A 19,145-nucleotide genomic window follows, 5' to 3' on the forward strand; every position below is an offset into this window, starting at 1 on the left:
AAACTAACTAATTACATAAGGTCTATATTATAGATTGTTTTACTCTTCACAGTAACACTACTACTGTAATTGATGAGATGCCATGCTGTACATTTTAAAACATGTAGAACATAAATTATATAGGCCTACATTCTTCATATACTTTATACAAATGAATATATATATATCCATTCGTACATTACTTATATCAGCCTCAAGTTTAAGCATCATATTTTTCATATTTAGTCTAACCTATGTTTTATTTCTGTTTCAGTTACTTTACAAGTGCACGATCTTCAAAGTGTGCAAAAGAAGACAGGGGAACTAGAGGAGGCCTTGAGGAACAGCACAGCTGGAGCATCAGAGGCTGCAGAGCTAAAAGAAAAGGCCCCTCGGATGGAGGCAGCAGCAGCACCACCAAGTAAGAGCAGCTTTATGCAAGAGTTTGACCAAATTGTGGAGGAGTGTGAAGAACTCAGTGCAGCAAGCAACTCGAGCCCTGCAGTCCAACTGCATGGATATCTTACAGAGAAAACCGCTGCTGCCTCAGACAACCCATACCAGTACTGGGGAGTCAACAAATACCGATTAACTTGTCTTGCTGCCACTGCTACAAAGTATCTCTGTGCCCCCTGCACTAGTGTAGAAAGCGAGAGAGTGTTCAGCACAGTTTCCAACACTGTGGATGAAAAGAGATATAGACTTACAGCTGAGAGAGCAGAAATGCTTGTCTTTATGAGAAAGATTTTGCCATTGCTGATTAAGTGAGCATTCACAGGTCATGCGTGGTGTGACACTGCACTACATGTTTACAATGTTTGGTTGTTATTTGTATGTGTGACCAAGTTGTTGTTTGCCCAACATTTTATTAGTTTATTCTCAGGTTCAGCTGCTGTGTTATATTTTGAATTGCTGTTTGCAAGACTTTGCATTTAATATAGTTTTTACATGTTTACAATGTTTGGTTACTGTTTGATTACTATTGTATGTTCAACCAATACACTGTTTTGTTTCTGCGGCTACGTTTTATTTATTTTACCTTAAGAAGTTCGAGTACATTCTGTTTAAGATTTGAATGCACATTTGTTTTTTAATAACAAATAAGAATTCAAATATTTTTTTACATGTTTACAATGGTTGGTAACTGTTTTATTATTCCGTCTTAGTTAGGAAAGTCTGGTGCCTTTAGGAAGGTATAAGGTGGAAGGTATATAGTTTATTATTAATTCAACAACAGTATTGGAACTGTCTCCGATATCAACAGATACACAGAGCCCAGGCATCAGTATCGGACTGAAAAAGTCAGATCGGTGCATCCCTAGCATAAATAGATCACTGTACTACAAACAAATACTGTTTAAGTAACAGTCTGGGACTGCATTTTACCCCGACTTGAATGAGAGGATAGTATCAGTTTCATCTCTGTGTATTCAGTACAGAGACAAAGGCAAACAAACTAGCCCAGCTCTGTAAAAAAAAAAGTGAAACATTACAACTTGACCGATTTTTTTTTTTTGCCATGTTTGTCATTGTGAGGTCTGTGTTGTAAATTACAAAAAATGACCTTGATTCCTTGAAAAGAGAAATAAAAGGCAGCAGACTCTGTAATTGTTGGGACAGCTCAGTTTCAATCAGTATAACCTGGAGCAACATGGAAGGACTGGAAGGACAGCATCAACAGCAGATCAAAATGGGAATGAATCAGAAAAGAGCATCCTAAATTTTGTTTAAAAAATACACTAACAAAACAGGGAAACTATTCAAAATAGACTTAGAGTAAAGGGGCCTTTATTTACAAGGTTCTCTCTGCAGCGACTACACTCTACCTACGCACCCTCTGGAGCTTTTTATGTCTGGGACACAGACATAGACACACAAACACATACTCAGCTTGTGACACACTTTCCTCTGTGCTGTTTGGCTCCATGCTCTTCCTGGGTGAGGGTGGAACAAGTGATGATGAATCATTTGGCTGCTGCTGCTTTTTTTAATTCTTTTTTCTTATCATTATTTATTTTGTTGCCGCTCATCATTACATCAGTACAAGGTGCCAAAAACACTACTTTTTCGCTCTTTCTTTTTCTACTTGACTCAATTGACTTCAAACACAGACACCATTTTCTTTTGTTTTTTAATAATATCTCCATTGAGTTTTGCATTTTAATAAAGGATGTGAAGGTAAGAATATATTTAGAACAGCTCAAGACACAACAGGAAAGAGGGGGGAGTGACATGCAGCAAAGGGCCCCAGGCCGGGACTCTCACTTGGGGCCACTGCAGCAGGACAAAGCCTCTGTACATGGGATGCCTGCTCTACCAAATGAGCTAAACAGCACCTGAGCCAACATTTGTGGTCCAGACTGAAATACATATATATATATCAAAGGTTACTGAATGGAGTGGGCACTTTCATCACGTCACTTTCTGCTACAACATGGATTTGACACTATTGCACTTCCGTCATATGTGTTATAGTACATTAGAATTGTGCTTTATTGTGGCTGTGATAACATGCTGCTAGAGGGCTAAACACATACTCTAGAACTTAAGTTAAATCCAGTAAGTACCATTTCCCTCACTTAACGCTGGCTTTTGGCAACACAAACATGTGAAAAGTAGACAAAGCATCCCCAATTTCTCCACTGTTGTCTGCGAAAACCAACACAAATATCTATATCCACTCCCACCATCCAGTGAAGTGAAGACCCAGTGGATTAACTTTATTTTTGATGAACATCTCCACAACAACTGGAAAATGTGTGCTTTAACCATTGTACTTAGGCTGATGGTTCAACAGAGCCAGCAGTGTTAAAAGCAGGACACCCTGTAAAACTCAAGCTCAAAGATTGATTGTAAAAGAGTTTAAACAATAAACCTGTAAGTTTTAGCATTTTCCATCTATAGTAGCATGCTGGTTCAAATGCTAGTATCCAGTCCTCAGGGACAGTCAAGAGAAATTGTGTGAACTACAAGCCTCATTTGAGGGCTGATTAAATAACCACAGTAGTAGGTTGAACGTGGGAAAAACATTTTTCCATGTTGTGTTTTGTGCTATTTAGCTGGCTCTGTTGTTGCTACATGATCCTCACTGCTGTATGTAAATGTACTTGATGACAAGCTCCGTGGTACACCAACTATTGGACTTAAAGTAAACAGACATAAATATTTTTATGAGGCCTAACCCTTGCCCCTATATGAATCTGAGAATGAATCACATCACATTTATTAATTAACCTACATTGTGGGGTGCCGTTTAGCACGGTTGGTAGAGCAGGCATCCCATGTACAGAGGCTTTGTCCTCGCTGCAGCTTTCATCTTAGACGTGGTGTACGTTTTTGTTTTACTAAACAATATAATCACATGATGGAACAAATATTTGATAATACGTGACTAATGAGAATAAGAACCAGTCTATGATTATCATCAGTTCTGTGTTGGTAAGAAATCCTTTTAAAATCACATGACACACAACCTTGGACAATACTTTATGCTAACACTAAATGGTAAAGTTATGGTACAATACTTTAGTTAATAGTTATTTTTCTGTAAAAAAAAAAACAATGAAATGCTTTATAAACCTTTTATTAAGCATTGCTAAGTTTAGAAGAATTAGTTACAACTTCATAATGGCCATCCAAAAATGTTTTATAGATGAACTACATTGCTTAATTAGAACATTAGAGGTACATTAGTTAAGTGTCTGAAATGCTGTGGGGACTTGTTTTCATCCTACTTCATAAACATATCCTCGGTTGCATTGGAGCCATGCTGGGGTTATGGCTCTATTGATGGCAATGTCGGGTTTTCGTTTGGTTCGTCCGGCAGTTATTTCTCAAACTATAATGTGAACATGGTAAAAATTTGCTCTGATGCATCAGGATATTTGCATTGTCATTGTGAGTATGTTGTCAATAACATAAAGCACCACTATGCAGTAGTGTACAGTAGAGAAGTACAGTACAGCCTCACTAAGCTTTCTAGCATGGCTGTAGACTTTGTCTTGTTGATGTTAGTTTACATCTCTGATGCAGCCTCTATATAACTGTTGATTCTCAGAGCTGGAAGGCTTCAGCTTCTACTAATGGCTAGAGAACTAAGGACAACTTAATTCCAAAGCTGATGAATATAATTTTGTAATATCTGTAGATTCCAGTCATCTGGGAAACAATATGGGGTAATTGATCTTAACACACACACACACAGCTTATAATAGGTTTTCTCTAATTTGGTTCAGTTTGTTTTTGGCTGCATTGTGTTGTACCTGAGAATCCTGCTCCAATGACAATGTTGCTGTAGGTTGGGTGGGTGTCCATCACAAAATGACGGTCAGGTGTTATCTGCAAAAAACAAAACAACAAGGCATGAGGAACCAGCAGTCCACAACTAAAATGAGAGGCTCTAGGCTGTAGGAGATACTGACTCTCACCATGCTATCAGGTTGAAAACCGTGATTACAACTTTTTGGTTTGAAATGCATACTTTCTACCATATCTGATCTGATTATGATCTATAATTAACTGGCCCAGTGCACTTGTAGAAACAGGGCAGCTTGTCCTTATTTAGTCAAGAGTGCCGCAGCCTTTCTTTCAGCAGCTAACCATTTAACAAAGACTCACATTTTCTCTCTGCATACATCCATGTGGCCTTTAGAGCTGTTTTTTGTCCAAGTCTTTGTGGAAAATGTGTTTAAATGTTTTTAACTGAATGAAAGAGTCTATAATAGAATACATAATGACCTCTAACAAAAGTGAAGTTTTAAATTAAACTGTAGAGACAGTAGTCTGGCTGGCTCTCTGTGTGTGTGTGCCTCAAATATCTATGCGGATCAGGATCAAACTTACCTGAGATTTTCAACATGGCTTCTGCATGGTTTTAGGGTGTGCAACATTGGATTTGTTTGGACTACAATGATACCGTTAATAAATTATTTCAGAAATGATTTACCAATTCTGCTAGCATTGTCAACCATAGCCACATGTGCACCAGAGCCAATCACTGCAGAGCCCATCCCCACGCCCCACCCCCTGAGTCAACAGACGCGCCGGTGCGTCAAAATCACATGGCCACTTTAAGATGACATAGCAGCAAAATGCAGCCTCCCTGAGTCTCGGTTCCGACGTATGTGTTGGTTCAAACTATACACCAGTTTTTAAATCGTGTTGATAGGCCAAGTAAAACTGGACTTATGATAAATAATGTCCGCCATGCTTTTTTGCGAACATTACTGTCACGTTTGCTGTGCGTTTGGTGCAGGAAGAAACAGTCAAAACGGGCTTCTCTCATGAAAGTGTCCAAAAGCAGGACGTGTTTGCAGGCAAAAAAAACCTGTGCTACTCCTTTTCCTATTGGTGGAAAAAGGCACCACACGTACCAATTACAAAATTACAAAAAAAAAAACAGCTTTGGTATAATCTAACACCTGAGAATGCCATTGCCTGCAACATGTCTTTATCTGTAGCAAGGTAAGTTGAATAGCTGAGGGTAAGTTCTTCAAGATGGCGTTAAGTGTCCTTTGAAATTAAACTGCAAATCTGTTGAAACAAGTTTACTTTTGCTCTTAGTTCACCCAAGGAAGCAAATAAGTTCTGTTATGTTAATTTGTAATATTGCAGTGTAGAGGTTGAGGGAATTTTTTAACGTAATTCCTAAATGTTCCCAAATGATAGGATATGTTATGTTAATACGTCCTTTTAAACAAAATAGAAGCATACAAAGTTTCTGATCTCCTGCAAATGAGTAAAACTATATGTGGCCCCCACCTCTTTAGCTCATCAATAAAGTTTCATTAAATATATTATGCTTAGACCTAGACTTTATTTTATTGTCATTCGAATTTCACTTTACAGTGCAATGGGAACAACATTTTGTTTTAATGGCTAAGAATAGTGCAGGATAAAAACAACAGCATGTATTTACATGAAAACTAAAAAGTGCAGACATAAATACTATATAAAATATACAATATAATGCACAAAATACATTATGGATGGAGGAAGGAGTTGTTATTTTGTGTTTAACAGTCTAATTGCCAGTGACCCAATTGTTGAATGTTCAGATATTGCCCAATGACCACTATGGACACTGATGTTGAGTGTTGATACGGACCGTATACAAGCAGCTCTCCACCACCGCAGGTTCAGGGACAAGGCCAGGTAAACAGCGTTTGACAAAACGTTGAAGGATGTCAATATCAGACTTGTCTTTCTGCATGTCTCTCTGGTCTGGGTCTGCCACACTGCCCATGTGGTAGCATATCTGCACACAGAATGAAATCATCAATATTTGTTCTATATGAAACATGCTTGGCAACACCATAGAACTATATACAAATTATTACATATTTTTCAAAACAACTACAACTATTACATTTAAGTAAATAGGGTGTGGCATTATGTTTAAGGTGTGTTTGTATCAGTCCTATTAAAGTGAAAACATAACCAAATGAGCCTATATTTTGTTTAGTTAAGAAACACATAAAGTTCTGATTCAGATTTCACAAGTCGACAGCTTAAAAACAATACACAGTATGTATACAATATATGTATAATAAAAGTTAAACAAAAGTATGGTCAAAATGTTTTTGTGTCAGCAGGGTCAACAGCAAATCTTCTTTTGGTCTGCTACAGTACAGGCACATCAGTGATGCATCTTCCCCATTACTTGATGATGACTTACACTGTTTTTCCACAACTTGTGCAGGGAGAGTAACAAAAACACATATCAATACATAAAGACACACTATGTACATATAGAACATGCCAACAGCTGTGAAAGAAGAATCTAAAAACATCTAAAACAAAAATATAAAAACAAATAATTTCAGTTTGCAAGAAAGCAGTTATTAAATACAACAACAACTTCTAGTTGACCATGCCCAACCTCCCACCGGTCCAAAAATGTATAGATTTTAGCAGACCAATACAAAGATGACTTGTCTGCGGATTTTCCAGAACAACTTCTTTCATTTAGAAGTGCTTTCGTGTCCACCATAAAAGAAATTGAGCTTGGCTCAGTTCAAGATTTGGCACACAAGCTTGTTCTGTCTTCACAGTACAGTTGTGTAACAATATGAGTGGGCAATTAGTAATGAAGAGCAGTAAAATGCGCAGCACTTATAATGTCAGTCTGAAGGACTGTTAGTCAGTCAGGGTAATTCTCACACGTGTAGCAAATATTACCTAATAGATGGGCATATAAAGGCATTTACAATGCGTTATGGCGCACAATGGCTGCTTTGGCACTGTTGGAGGATGTGGCAAACGGAAGGATATGGAGGGAGCGGAACTTCAGTGACCAACAAGATCCAACAGTGATGAGTGGCTGATGAGCCGTTTCCGACTCCCACGAGCTGTCCTCTTGGATCTATGTGCGGTATTGGGCCCAGTGTTAGAGAGGAGCACCCGCAGAAACCACGCCGTGCCAGTCCCGCTTCAAGTGCTCACAACACTTAGGTTTCAACCGGCACATTCCAGAGGGAATTGACAGGTCAGGGATATCCCAGCCAAACTTTAGCCGTGTCATGCCAGACGTGTTAGGAGGTTTAATTGATTTGTCGCAGCAGTACATAAAGTTTTCTTATACGGTGGGTGAACAGGCAAATAAAAATGCGCAATTCCCAGCAATGTCCGGTTTCCCAAATGGAATCGGTGCCACTAACTGCACTCATGTTGCTATAAGAGCACCAAGTGGGAATGAATTGGGCCGGCATCGGTGTCCCCCTCCACCTCCGTCAACACGTCACTCAGGAGGGATTCCCTGATGATCCCCGTCAGTTTTTCATCCAGCAGGTGAGCTCTGGTTGGCCCGTTCCCCCGCCCGTCACAAAAAACTCTGCCTGTGTGACGCCAGGCGCTTTTTTGCTTCCACTTTTACATCTGATCACTTTTTTTTCACTTTGGCCACACTCCGATCTTCTGAGACAACAGCATTTACATTGTCTGCCACATGCTGCCACTCTAGAGCCTTTTTGGCATTGGTGACCCGACCCAACACTGTCCACCAAATCATACAGCCTTCCTCTTCTCCACCTCCCCGACAAGAACTTCCACCTCACAGTGAGTGGAACTGCGCTTCTTCGCCTTTCTCTCTGCTTTTGGCATGCTTTCAGTCATGAATGAATATTAATTAGAGGCGTTTCTCTGAATATTCATAGGCAAATATGGGCGTGGTATGACCCGCACACAGGTGCGCCACATTTAGAGTGGAGTGTGATTTATAAAGGGAAATCGGCGTAGGACGTGCGTGCGCACTGTTTTATAAATCAGGATATTTTTGTGTGTACGCACTTTCTGTGTTTCGTGCGTACGCAACCTTTTGACGTCAATCCTACGCACAGTTTTATAAATGAGGCCCCAGATCTTTTTTCCTCCATCTTCCTTGGCATCGTTTCAAGAATATTTGCGTCCAGACGAACGCAACTCAACTCACGAGCTCAACACGACTCAAAACACTGTAGTTCATATTCCAGGCCTATAGGTGGCGCTTGAAATTCACCAAAAACGGAGAAGAAGAGACAGAGCATGCACATAAAGCTAGCGTGCTGTAAACAAACAGACAGTAGACGGAGAAACCAAACACAACAAGAAGAAGACAAAAATGGCTCGTGCAAGGAAACCAGAATTGTTTGTGTGGACCGTTAATGAGGCCGAACTGCTGCTGCAACTCACACTCAACTACAAGGCGAGTAAGTTGCATGAAACACGAACACAAGCATGTAGTCCGCCATTGTTGATGTTGTTGTTGTTATGAGACGTCGCAGGGTTCAGAGGTCAAAGGCTAGAGGTCGAGGGGTGGGGCGATGGCGTCATCGTTTCGGAAAGTACGTTTACAGGTTCCATGTGGACGATCGGCCAAAACGTAGCAAAATGTAGATTTACACATGTTGCAGACCGCCCTGACAACCTTTAAAGATAAAAAATATTTTCAATAGGGGCCCATATAAGGATAGTCTCGGGGGGGCCCCGCACGTTTATGTTACAGTGCTGGGTGAGAAGAATAATCAATAAACATTCCTGACAATACCTTATCACCAACTGTACACAATATAAATCAAATACAACATTTTAATTCATACATTAATAAATTAATAAATTATACATAAACATGAAAACAACCAACATTTTGAATATATTGTACAACATGTTGTAAAGCGCCTATAAAAGTCCCCCCTAGACGTTTTCATGTTTGATTGTTGGCTTTTTTGACACCATCATAAGTTAAAACAGATTCCTACAAAGAGACCAAATCTAATTGGAAATGCATAAGAAATACATGGTCTGCAAGAAATAAACCACTTGAAAGATTTCATTAACAGCTAGACTCATTCTTATATACTTTGTATACAAAGGTATGAAGTGCCTTAAATCTGCATTAATTCTAATGACCAGGAAGGGGCGACTCTAATGGTAGGTTAACATTGCAGACGCACCATGCTAACCAAGCAATTTTGCTTGCCTGTGTTAACCACAGACTGTGGGTTGTCAGTAATTTATTTTTTAACAGTCCTGAAGTAAACTGTTCCAAAATCAACATTACACTTCTTGACTTTTTTTTATCATCTAGAGTTGCTCGTTAAAAGTACAACATTCAAGTTATTTCACCACAAAAATAAGATGAAATACTACATTTAGTATAAAATTGTTGCGTTGTCTTATGAAACTGCAGTTCAATGTTTAAGTTTTCATTTTCCTCTGAACAGAAACTCTCTAGTGGCTATAAGCTATTAGCTTCATAGTTGTTGGGTCCCTTTACTAAACACACTGCAGGACTATTCACCAGCTGCAAACAGCTAACTAGCTCTTCTCTTGCTGACTTCAACACATTTATTTGATTTGTTGTTCACACTGTACCATGATTGGAGAAAGTGAGTTAAAGTGAAACTCTCGCAAAAATGCAACATAGGCTTTTTTTGTTTTTTTTCTTTTTTAAAGTTTTTGGACAACTCATGTCAGCAGATGTTTCCTCCGATCGCCGCTGTCCTGCCAGTGAGAAGTGTCGATCTCCGAATGCGACATAACATGGAGGTGAGTTAAGGTTGACCGCTCCTAAAGCTTAGTTCCATATAAATGCACAGATAATTCATTTCTTTTTTTGTTAACGAAAAACAATTTTGACCTTGACGTTGAAAAAGGACCCTAATATAAGAAACAATACTCAAATCAAAAGCCGGAAAAATCACGTGAGATATTGCGTGGATAGTTGTTGACGGAAGGCAGTAGCAGTCCAGTTTAACTCTCCTCCAGGTTACGTCACATTCTGAGATCGATACTTCTTGGCTGCCATGACGGCGGCAGGCGGAACAAGCTACCGATAATGTGAGTTGTTCAAAATCTTTCTTTTTAGTAAACCTTGTGTACACAAACAACATTCTCAATGCTTGTGTTCATGTGTAGAGACCTGGTGATACTATGTTGTGTCGAGCCTTCTTAGTGTTTAAAAATAAGATTTTAATGATATCGCTAATTTGGCCCAAGCACTCTCATTGAAAATAAGTTTGACCCGAAAATGAAAAAAACGGTAAATATTAAAAGTGCCTCTTTCGTTGTAATTATGCTTTTACAAGAAGGTTTGACAAAACATTCACAAAAAAAGCCTAAGTTGCATTTTGGCGAGAGTTTCAATTTAACTGTGCCTCGGTATCCACGTTGAGTAGCAAGCCAGTGATTGTGACTAGCATTGACACAACACTGTGGGGAGAGATAATTATGGTAAGAGCATGATAAGTTTTGTTCTGTTTGTGACAAAAAACACAGTGTAACAACAGGGCAAGGAGACACAGTAATGTCAGATACATAATACCAAGCAAACTGAAACTGTCAATTCCTATCAAGTTAGTCTATGTCAACACCTGAATGTAGTCAATTGAACGTGGGCACTTCTTGTTGCTTTTAAATTAAAAACGTTTCAAAATGTGCATTTTTAGTAAAAAGCAACATGGCCAAAGCGTGTTAAAAATACTTACTGTTACTGAATGTACCAGTCATGTACCATGTTTTGTTTGGAGGACACAGACTAAGACTGTGGCACCAACTAAATGTTGCACCCCTCCTTCCAACAAAAACTCACTCCTGGCTGAATGAGCAAACTCACACGCTTAGAAGACAGCTCAGACAAATCGAGCGCAAGTAGAAATTCACAAAATTACAGATGTTACACCAAATTCTTAAAATTCGCTCGATGAATTACAATGCTGAAGTTAAAAAAACAAGAGCAAAATATCATCAACACTCAACCACTCAGAAGGACTCTGGAGCCGCAGTCAGTTTACCACAACTACAAACGCATCTCAAAACTCCCAATACTCTCAAAGTTAATAGAAAAAGTGGGTCTTTATCTGGCTTCATAGCACAAAAACTGCTCAATCATATGCCTCATTCTGTTCTCCATATACATGCTCCCCCTGGGTGATATCGTATGTAAACATAACATTCAATAACATTTCTATGGCAATGATACACAACTATAACCCTCTATCAAACCAAATGGCCAAACCTCCCACCAAACCCTTCACAACTGCAGTCATCCAACAAAACTCAATTCCAAAATCACACCGAAACTAAAACTAAAGGTGACTATGCTTATGACTGTGCTGCCAGATTCCCCAAACTGTACAATGCTCTGCTTGATGAGATTAGGTGTGCTGAATCAGTGCTAACTTAAATCACTGCCTAAAACACACTTGACCTGATTTAGATAATTTCACACCTGATTTAGCCTTTTTTATTATCTATATTTTACTTTACTTCCCTGTGTAACACTGTCTTCTGTTTATATTTATATTTGCAATTACAACTTAATATTATTATTAATTCATGTTCTGTTATCTCACTAGATAGCCAGAAAACTCTGTCCGTCAGTCTTGTGGTTGGAATATTTTGAGAACCGTAAATCCGATCTGGTCCCCCTGAAAAAAGTAATGGTGACTCACCCATGCGCTGATGTGCTGTGTCACCATTGTTGATGACAAGGCTAACCGCTTGATGATCTTTAACTAATAATAACCTTATGTTGCTTGAAGGTCAAAGGAGCAGCTGTAAATATTCTCTCCCCTGTAGTGCTGCTAATAAAGTGATAAACATGTCTTTTGAATTTCCAATAAATCATTCTTATTCCCCCTCTATTTATTGAAAAACTAAGCAGAAGCAGCAAAATCAGGAAACATTGGTTTGGGTTAAGCAGTTTTCTATAAAGCTGCAATGAACAATATCAGAAGCCAAGCAATCCATCGGGCACACTTTAAACAGGGATGCAATGGTTCTACAAAAAGTCATATAATTTGATAAAGGGTGCATTATTGTGTTCCTGTAAAAAAAGATAAAAAAGTAGTTCGCTTTAATGCAAACACAACATTGATTTAGAACTAATGCTGAATAATAATGCCAAATTGATGAACCAGAAAATCAAACAGATGAAATAAAAAATAAATGATTTGAAGTCTACTTCATACAACCAAGAACGTTTGAGTGATTCTAGAGTTTCTTTCCTGTAAACACTGGAAGGCCCAGTATCGTGACGTACCTTAACCAGGCCTGGGTACTCGTTGGATGGGAGGCCATAGATGTGTTCATTAGACTCCTCGCCCTCAGTCAGCAAGAAGCAGGGAAAGCGCTGCTTCACATTGTATGATCCCTGAACTTTCTCTCTCCAGTAGCACACGTTGATCTTCAGCACCTACAATAATGAAACAACTATTAGTCCCAGACAAATTCCCAGCAATTTGCCTGTCAGTTAAGACCTTATGAATGACCATACTATGGGGGAGCCAAGGGGAGCTTGCCCCTTTTAATAAAACATGAGCTACACTGAAACACGATTGGTGAAATTTTGAGAGGTCTCTAAAAAATGCCTTTTTAGCTATGAATTTCTATTTTCCTGTATCTTCAACATCTGGATAATGAGTGAAATTACACTATTATTGATGTATGTTTGTATATATGGGGGATTCTTACTAATTCACTTCAATAGCATGCAAGCAATTCCTGCCATCACCATGAAACTGTGGCAGCTCAGTATCATAAATGTCACTAACTTTAACTCAGAGATGAGAAACACCCTTTGTTTTAAGGTAAGGGCCCAATGAATGGTTAAAACTGTGTTGCATGTGATGGGTGCTGATGAGGTCTGAATTACTTGTAGGCAGCCTGGCCAATTTTTGAATGCTTTTATGGGCTTGTGTGTGTTGTTTTTTTTCCAGACGTGATGCTCACATTTGCAATCTTATTTGTATCTAGAAATGATTGTGCTCAACTATATGTGATGGGTAAATGTAATCAATGTGTGGCCTGGAATGTTAGGGTTGTTATTTAAAAGTCATATACTTGTTACAACCCTAGTGGTCATAAATGTTTGTCTGTTTTAAATATCCCTGTTTTACCTGTGTGAGTGAGAGTATGTTTGTGTGATTGGTTGCAGGTGTGTCTGTGATTGTAGGTTGTCCCTGGGAGCTGATTGGTTCCTGCCTGAAGACAAGAGTTTAAAGGCCGGCTCTGCCCAGTTCCTGGGGGCTCTCCTCTGCTGTCCCAGACTGCCAGCAATGCATGATTGTGAAAAATGTGTTTGTTTTGAATAAACTATGTTAAAAACGCTTGCTGCTAGTGGTGTTTGGGGAACAGGGAGAGGGGATTCTCATTCTCTTGTTGCACCAGGGTTTCCCCTAGGCCCTGGTCGTAACAATTGGGGGCTCGTCCGGGATCTGAATGTCCATGAGGTGAGGTAGATGTGGTTTGGTTTAGTTTGTTTGTGTAAGTGGCCTTTAGTTAAGTGTAGTGGTCATCTCTTTTAAGTTGTTGCTGCATGTTGTGTGTCTGTCTGAGCACCCCGACCAGATAGCTGCTGGGCACTTTCAAGGATTTGCCATGTTTGTTATTTTGCCTTTCTTATTTTTGGTGGTAATCCTGAGTGGGGGTACGCTTCACTGTTTCGCAGTTGACTAGGTTCCTGGTCTTCGGTGATTCACTGAGTTCAGCATTTAAAGACGCCTTGAGCTCGGCAAGCCACTGAAGACTAGCTAGGTGAGTTAGCCATCTTTTGTAGGCAGGTCAAGTTGGGGTGTCTCTACAGTTTCCCTTTTTATAATTTGCACAGCAACGTGGTTTTGTGTGAGATGGCTGGTTTTGTGTTGGTCACGTTGTGATGTGTGGCCCTAATTAATACTTGTGTGCAGTAACTTTTGTGACTTTTGGTTGTGGTAACTGGACTCCACTTTTGTTGGGTCACTTGTGGTTGCAGCTTAAGTGTAAGCTGGCAACATTTTGTGTAGTGGTGACTACAGAGTGATGCCTTTTGTGTGTGGTTGTTGCAGTCCACTTTTGGTGTGGTCCGGGCCCGGTTCTAGGCATGGGCACGGGGGGGCAATGCCCCCCCAAATGCTTCGGCTGCCCCACCAAACCGACCCCGCTTCATTCCGAAAAAAAAAAAAAAAAAAGTATATTCAAATATATGATATTGTAACGTATTCCCATAAATGCTGCTCAGAGTAATCACAGTCCTCGGCTCTTCTGCCAACAGAGCCGGTGTCTCTCTCTCTCTTGTACCGTGCATACAGTCAGTAGCAGCTTCTCTCAGTTAGCATCACATTAGATACTACGGACACTCCAGGCTTGTTAGTTGTTAGCATGTCGGCTAGCAACTGCTAGTAGTAGCCTAGTCCCATCAACGGCTGCTGCCGAGTTTGTCTCTGTCCCACTCCGCGGCATAGCAAGCGTCACACGGGCAGGCTACGTACCGGTTGTGAAGCGGGTTTCAACTTTCAACCCTTGCCAGCCCCGCTGTTAGTCCTGTTGGCCCACGAGCCTCACCCACCCCCGCCGACAGGACTAAACAACACACGTTAGTGAGAGGGGACTCTATAACCTGTAAACTCGGGTTAGCGCCGCCGGCCACTGTTTAACGTTACTTCCTGGAGCCAGAGCCTCCGACAGCGGCTAGTCTGAGGCTGCTGGCATCTGGCAGGGAGAAACAGGGAACCCAGGCAGGCACACACGACTTTCCAAAGCACGAGAAAGTGGTGCACAATAATATAACATCAACCAATCAGACAAGATTTATTTATTTATTTTTATAGCGCTGTTTACAAAATTGCTTTGTCACAGATTATAAAGAAACTTACATTTTGCCCCACCACGAAATTTCCCAAATTCATCGTGGTAGATATGAGGGGAGGTTGGGAAATTTGGTGGTGTGGCAAAATGTATGTGACAGACTGACAATCTTAAATATGCGCCAGATGTTAGAGGAACAACAAGCTCTTATGGGCCGGCTGACTGACCACTCTGTCTTCTGTGTAGCATTATTCAAAGGCTAAATGATATTCCATCTCTCCAATTTCTATATACCTGCACTATAAGTGATCTGATCACTATTTATAAACCACATATAAGTCTCTATATCACAGTCATGGTTACCCTCTACAGTCACGAACTTTTACATCAGTCTGCATTCTTTTGTAGCTAATTTCTTATTCAGATGTTCAAAAACGTGCATGATTCGAAATAATACAAATCTACCTCCATTTTTTAATTTGATTATTTGTTTGCAAAAGTTAAAAATGAAGCAATGCCTTCTGGGAATTTCAAGACTGAATCGAGTGGACCGCGTCTGCGTGGTTGTTGGAAGTTGGAGATTGAAAATTGGAAGCTGACTGAGATTAAGCTAGCAAAAAAATGAATGGAGGCATCAAGCGACACAAGGGGTGAGCGGAGAAAAGAGAGAGAGAGAAATCTGAGAGCACTGTAGGCTGACGGTGAAAAATTCTGCAAACCGACTGATTTGTTTTTAAAATCAAGTGCAGCTTCATCTAGAAGAGGTAAACATGGATAACGAATGATGGCAATACATTTTTATTATGGAACGGCTGGCTCTGATGATTTAGTTTTTTTTTATGCATTGGGGTTGTGCAATGACATGTCCATGTTTTGGTGCAGTTGTTATAGCATCACTTGGGCTCAAAAGTGTGTGTTCTTTCCATGCGGCAAAAGTTCTATCTGCCAGTTGCGCAATATTTAGGTTTAGATTCCATTTAATATTAGATAACTAATTATAATTGGGCATTGATAAAGTTGTCCTACATCGGGGAGGTGGAGGTGGGCTTTAAATGTAAAATGCCAATTACATTGTAGCTTTAAATTTAAATAGAATATAGGTCAGTAGAATGACATCAATAATTTGTTAGCCACATGATATGTTTTCTTCGTCAATCCAGAAAAAGAATTCCTGTTAGAGCTTTCCTGATGGAACCACCGCGAATCTGCCATGCTTACGTCTGGGTTGGCATCATAGACTGGAAGGCATACAAAAAACGGTGATCTCTATGGCACTCAAAACAGTAGCAGTTGGTGACCCATCAAAATTTCTTACTGCCCCCCCAATCAAGGCAGTCTAGAACCGGGCCTGCTGTGGTCACATAGGTGTTACTGATTTAGTGTATTAATTAGTGTGATTGGCATGGTGTCACTCCCCAGATCAGTGGATCTTGAGTGATGGATGTGGCTTTCCAGTTTGTCTGGTCACTTTTGTCTCTTTTTGTTACACTCCTTTTACAGTGGAGATCACAAGGTGTCCATTTTGGGTGTGGTAGTGGCAGTTCACTTTTGTTGGGTCACTTGTGGTTGCAGCTTAGGTGTAAGCTGGCAACATTTGTGTGTAGTGTTGACGACACAGTGAGGCCTTTTGTGTGGTGGCTGTTGCACTCCACTGTTGTGTTGGGCACTTGTTGCTGTTTTTGGTGTGTGGTGTGTCTCTGTTACCACAGTTGGTGTATTTACTTTTTGTGTCCTCTCCTCATGGTGGTGGCCATTTTGTTTGTGGGAGTGGCACCCACTAACCAGGTTCTGGGTCCTGTTTTTATGTAGATTTGTTTTAAGGGGGGAACAGACATGTGATTGATCAACACCCGATTGCATTGCATGAACTTGAACATTTCTTTAAGGAGAAATGTTCAGTTTTAAGGGGGGAGGTGTTACGACCCTAGTGGTCATAAATGTTTGTCTGTTTTAAATATCCCTGTTTTACCTGTGTGAGTGAGAGTATGTTTGTGTGATTAGTTGCAGGTGTGTCTGTGATTGTAGGTTGTCCCTGGGAGCTGATTGGTTCCTGCCTGAAGACAACAGGAGTTTTAAGGCCGGCTCTGCCCAGTTCCTGGGGGCTCTCCTCTGCTGTCCCAGACTGCCAGCAATGCATGATTGTGAAAAATGTTTGTTTCAAATAAACTCTTAAAAATGCTTCCTGCTGGTGGTCTTTGGAGGATGGGAAGAGGGGAGTCTCATTCTCTTGTTGCACTAGGGTTTCCCCTAGGCCCTGGTCGTAAAAGCCTGTTAATAGGCAGTTTTGCCATTTGGTCCGTGTCTTATTTGTGCTGATGATCTATTACTCTGTAGAGTACATAGGCTGTGCTTTATTACGTATAATACTGTGATGTTTGGCTTTGATAACGGTACATAGAGGTTTGATGTGGACTATTATATAGTTACATTGCAGCTATTTACACCTCACGCTGCACACATCTGATTACCATGTGCTTGTGTCAAGTCTTTCTTTTTAAACCCTGTCTTGCACATTTGTAAGAACATGTAGTTCCTCAAAAGCCTGCAGATGCACCCATCTTTTTCAGGGGTGGAGATTTCACCCTGGTTGCTGGGCACATTGTTGCACTCAACCAGCATGGGTAGTGGAATGTATACTTTCCCATCAACTGACTCAACAGTGTAGCTGTATTCTCTTCTACCTGCCTCTCCTATTCCTGCACAGGTCATCAATGTATAAGGGCGTGTTGGTCCTTGAATGCCGGAACTTAAAGGAACTCTGTCCTGTGAATGGACAGGTTGCTCTGGTCATCTAAGATAACATTCAATACAATACATTCTCTCCAGCTACAAAGACTTCAGTACACTGGGTCATTATTTTCTGACTTATTGTGTCTTCTTCCTCCCCGTCATGCTCTGTCAATGGAGGGTAAGGCTTTGGCAAATGAGGCGCTGGGCCTGGATGAAGGGCAGTCACATATCTCTCACTGTCACACTGTGCATTTCAAACCACATCACAGTTCTTAGCTTGATTTACAGTCAAAGCACAGCAGCGGAAGCAGATGGCATTATCTTTAAGGAACCTCTAACCATCATCGAGAAGCATGGCCCCTGAATCTCTGCACTTGCATATGGGGTGAGGTTTGTGGTGGATTGGGCATAGCTTGAGTTTTCCAGGGCTTTTTCAGCTTTGCTGTTTTCTGTTGACACATAGATTTTGTGCACTGAGATATGGGGGTCGAGAGACGCACCGGTGCTTCCAAATCACATTACCAGTTTAAGATGAGGTAGCAGCAAGACGCAGCCTCTCGTGTTAGTGTGTTGTGTAGTGTGGTGTTTAGTAGGGGTGGGAGAAATAATCGATTATTAGATGCATCGCGACGCGGGCATGGACAATTCTGAATCGATTCACAAATGTCAAAAAATTTATTTTCTAAATGTTAATTGACAACAAAATGTTGACGGAACGCAAGAGGCGGAACTCGTGATTGCGTGAGATGGCTGAGCGCAACATTCAACCGGCGCCCTCTGCTTTAACAGCAAGCGTGTGGAAGCATGGTTGTAGTTGCTTCCAACCAGAGGACCATCAAGCAAGCGATATGAAATTTTCCACCCAACTCGGAAAGAGCGAAGCGAATTACAAACTCTACCGCGACTTTGATTGGCAAGGACTTGCGTCTATATCCATTCGCGCTTTATTGCGCACTGCTTGCATTTCAACATGTTGTTCAAAAAGTTGTTGTGTTGAAATTTAAGCGGCATAAAGTAGCATAGCATCGGGATATGCTGCCTATCACCCATATCAGGAGGATTTTGTGATTGGAGAAGTCTTATTCTTATCTTTGACTGAGAGCAGCTTTTTCTTTAATGACACAGAGAGGCAACATTAATCTGTTTATTTTTTATTATCAATTACCAAAAGCAGTCATGTTTTAGTATGAGACTTGATACATAGGTCCATAATGTGTTAAAATGCAAGCTGCATTGATTATTGCATTGAAGGCTTTTTTGTTTTTATATAGGCTACAGTATAATGTTTTACTCAGGGATATGCTCATTGCCTGTAACAGGAGGATTCTGTTCAAGTCAAATCTATTTGTGACAAATTAAAATAATTAAATATCAATTGAATATTAAGTTAATTAATC

At 40.3% G+C, this 19,145-nt stretch overlaps 1 protein-coding gene across 1 annotated transcript in view; it reads right to left on the minus strand.

Moving 5' to 3' along the window:
• pipox (pipecolic acid oxidase) overlaps window positions 1-19,145 on the minus strand; it is a 68,136-nt gene that overhangs the window by 5,096 nt on the left and 43,895 nt on the right. Inside the window, exons 5-7 of the mRNA XM_030405255.1 lie at window positions 12,497-12,649; window positions 6,086-6,235; window positions 4,242-4,317 (exon numbers count right to left, since the gene is read on the minus strand). Of these exons, the coding sequence (XP_030261115.1) occupies window positions 4,242-4,317; window positions 6,086-6,235; window positions 12,497-12,649 (379 nt within the window). The remainder of the gene's footprint in view (window positions 1-4,241; window positions 4,318-6,085; window positions 6,236-12,496; window positions 12,650-19,145) is intronic.

Source organism: Sparus aurata, chromosome 2 (assembly GCF_900880675.1).
Source record: "Sparus aurata chromosome 2, fSpaAur1.1, whole genome shotgun sequence".
Lineage (NCBI taxonomy): Eukaryota > Metazoa > Chordata > Actinopteri > Spariformes > Sparidae > Sparus > Sparus aurata.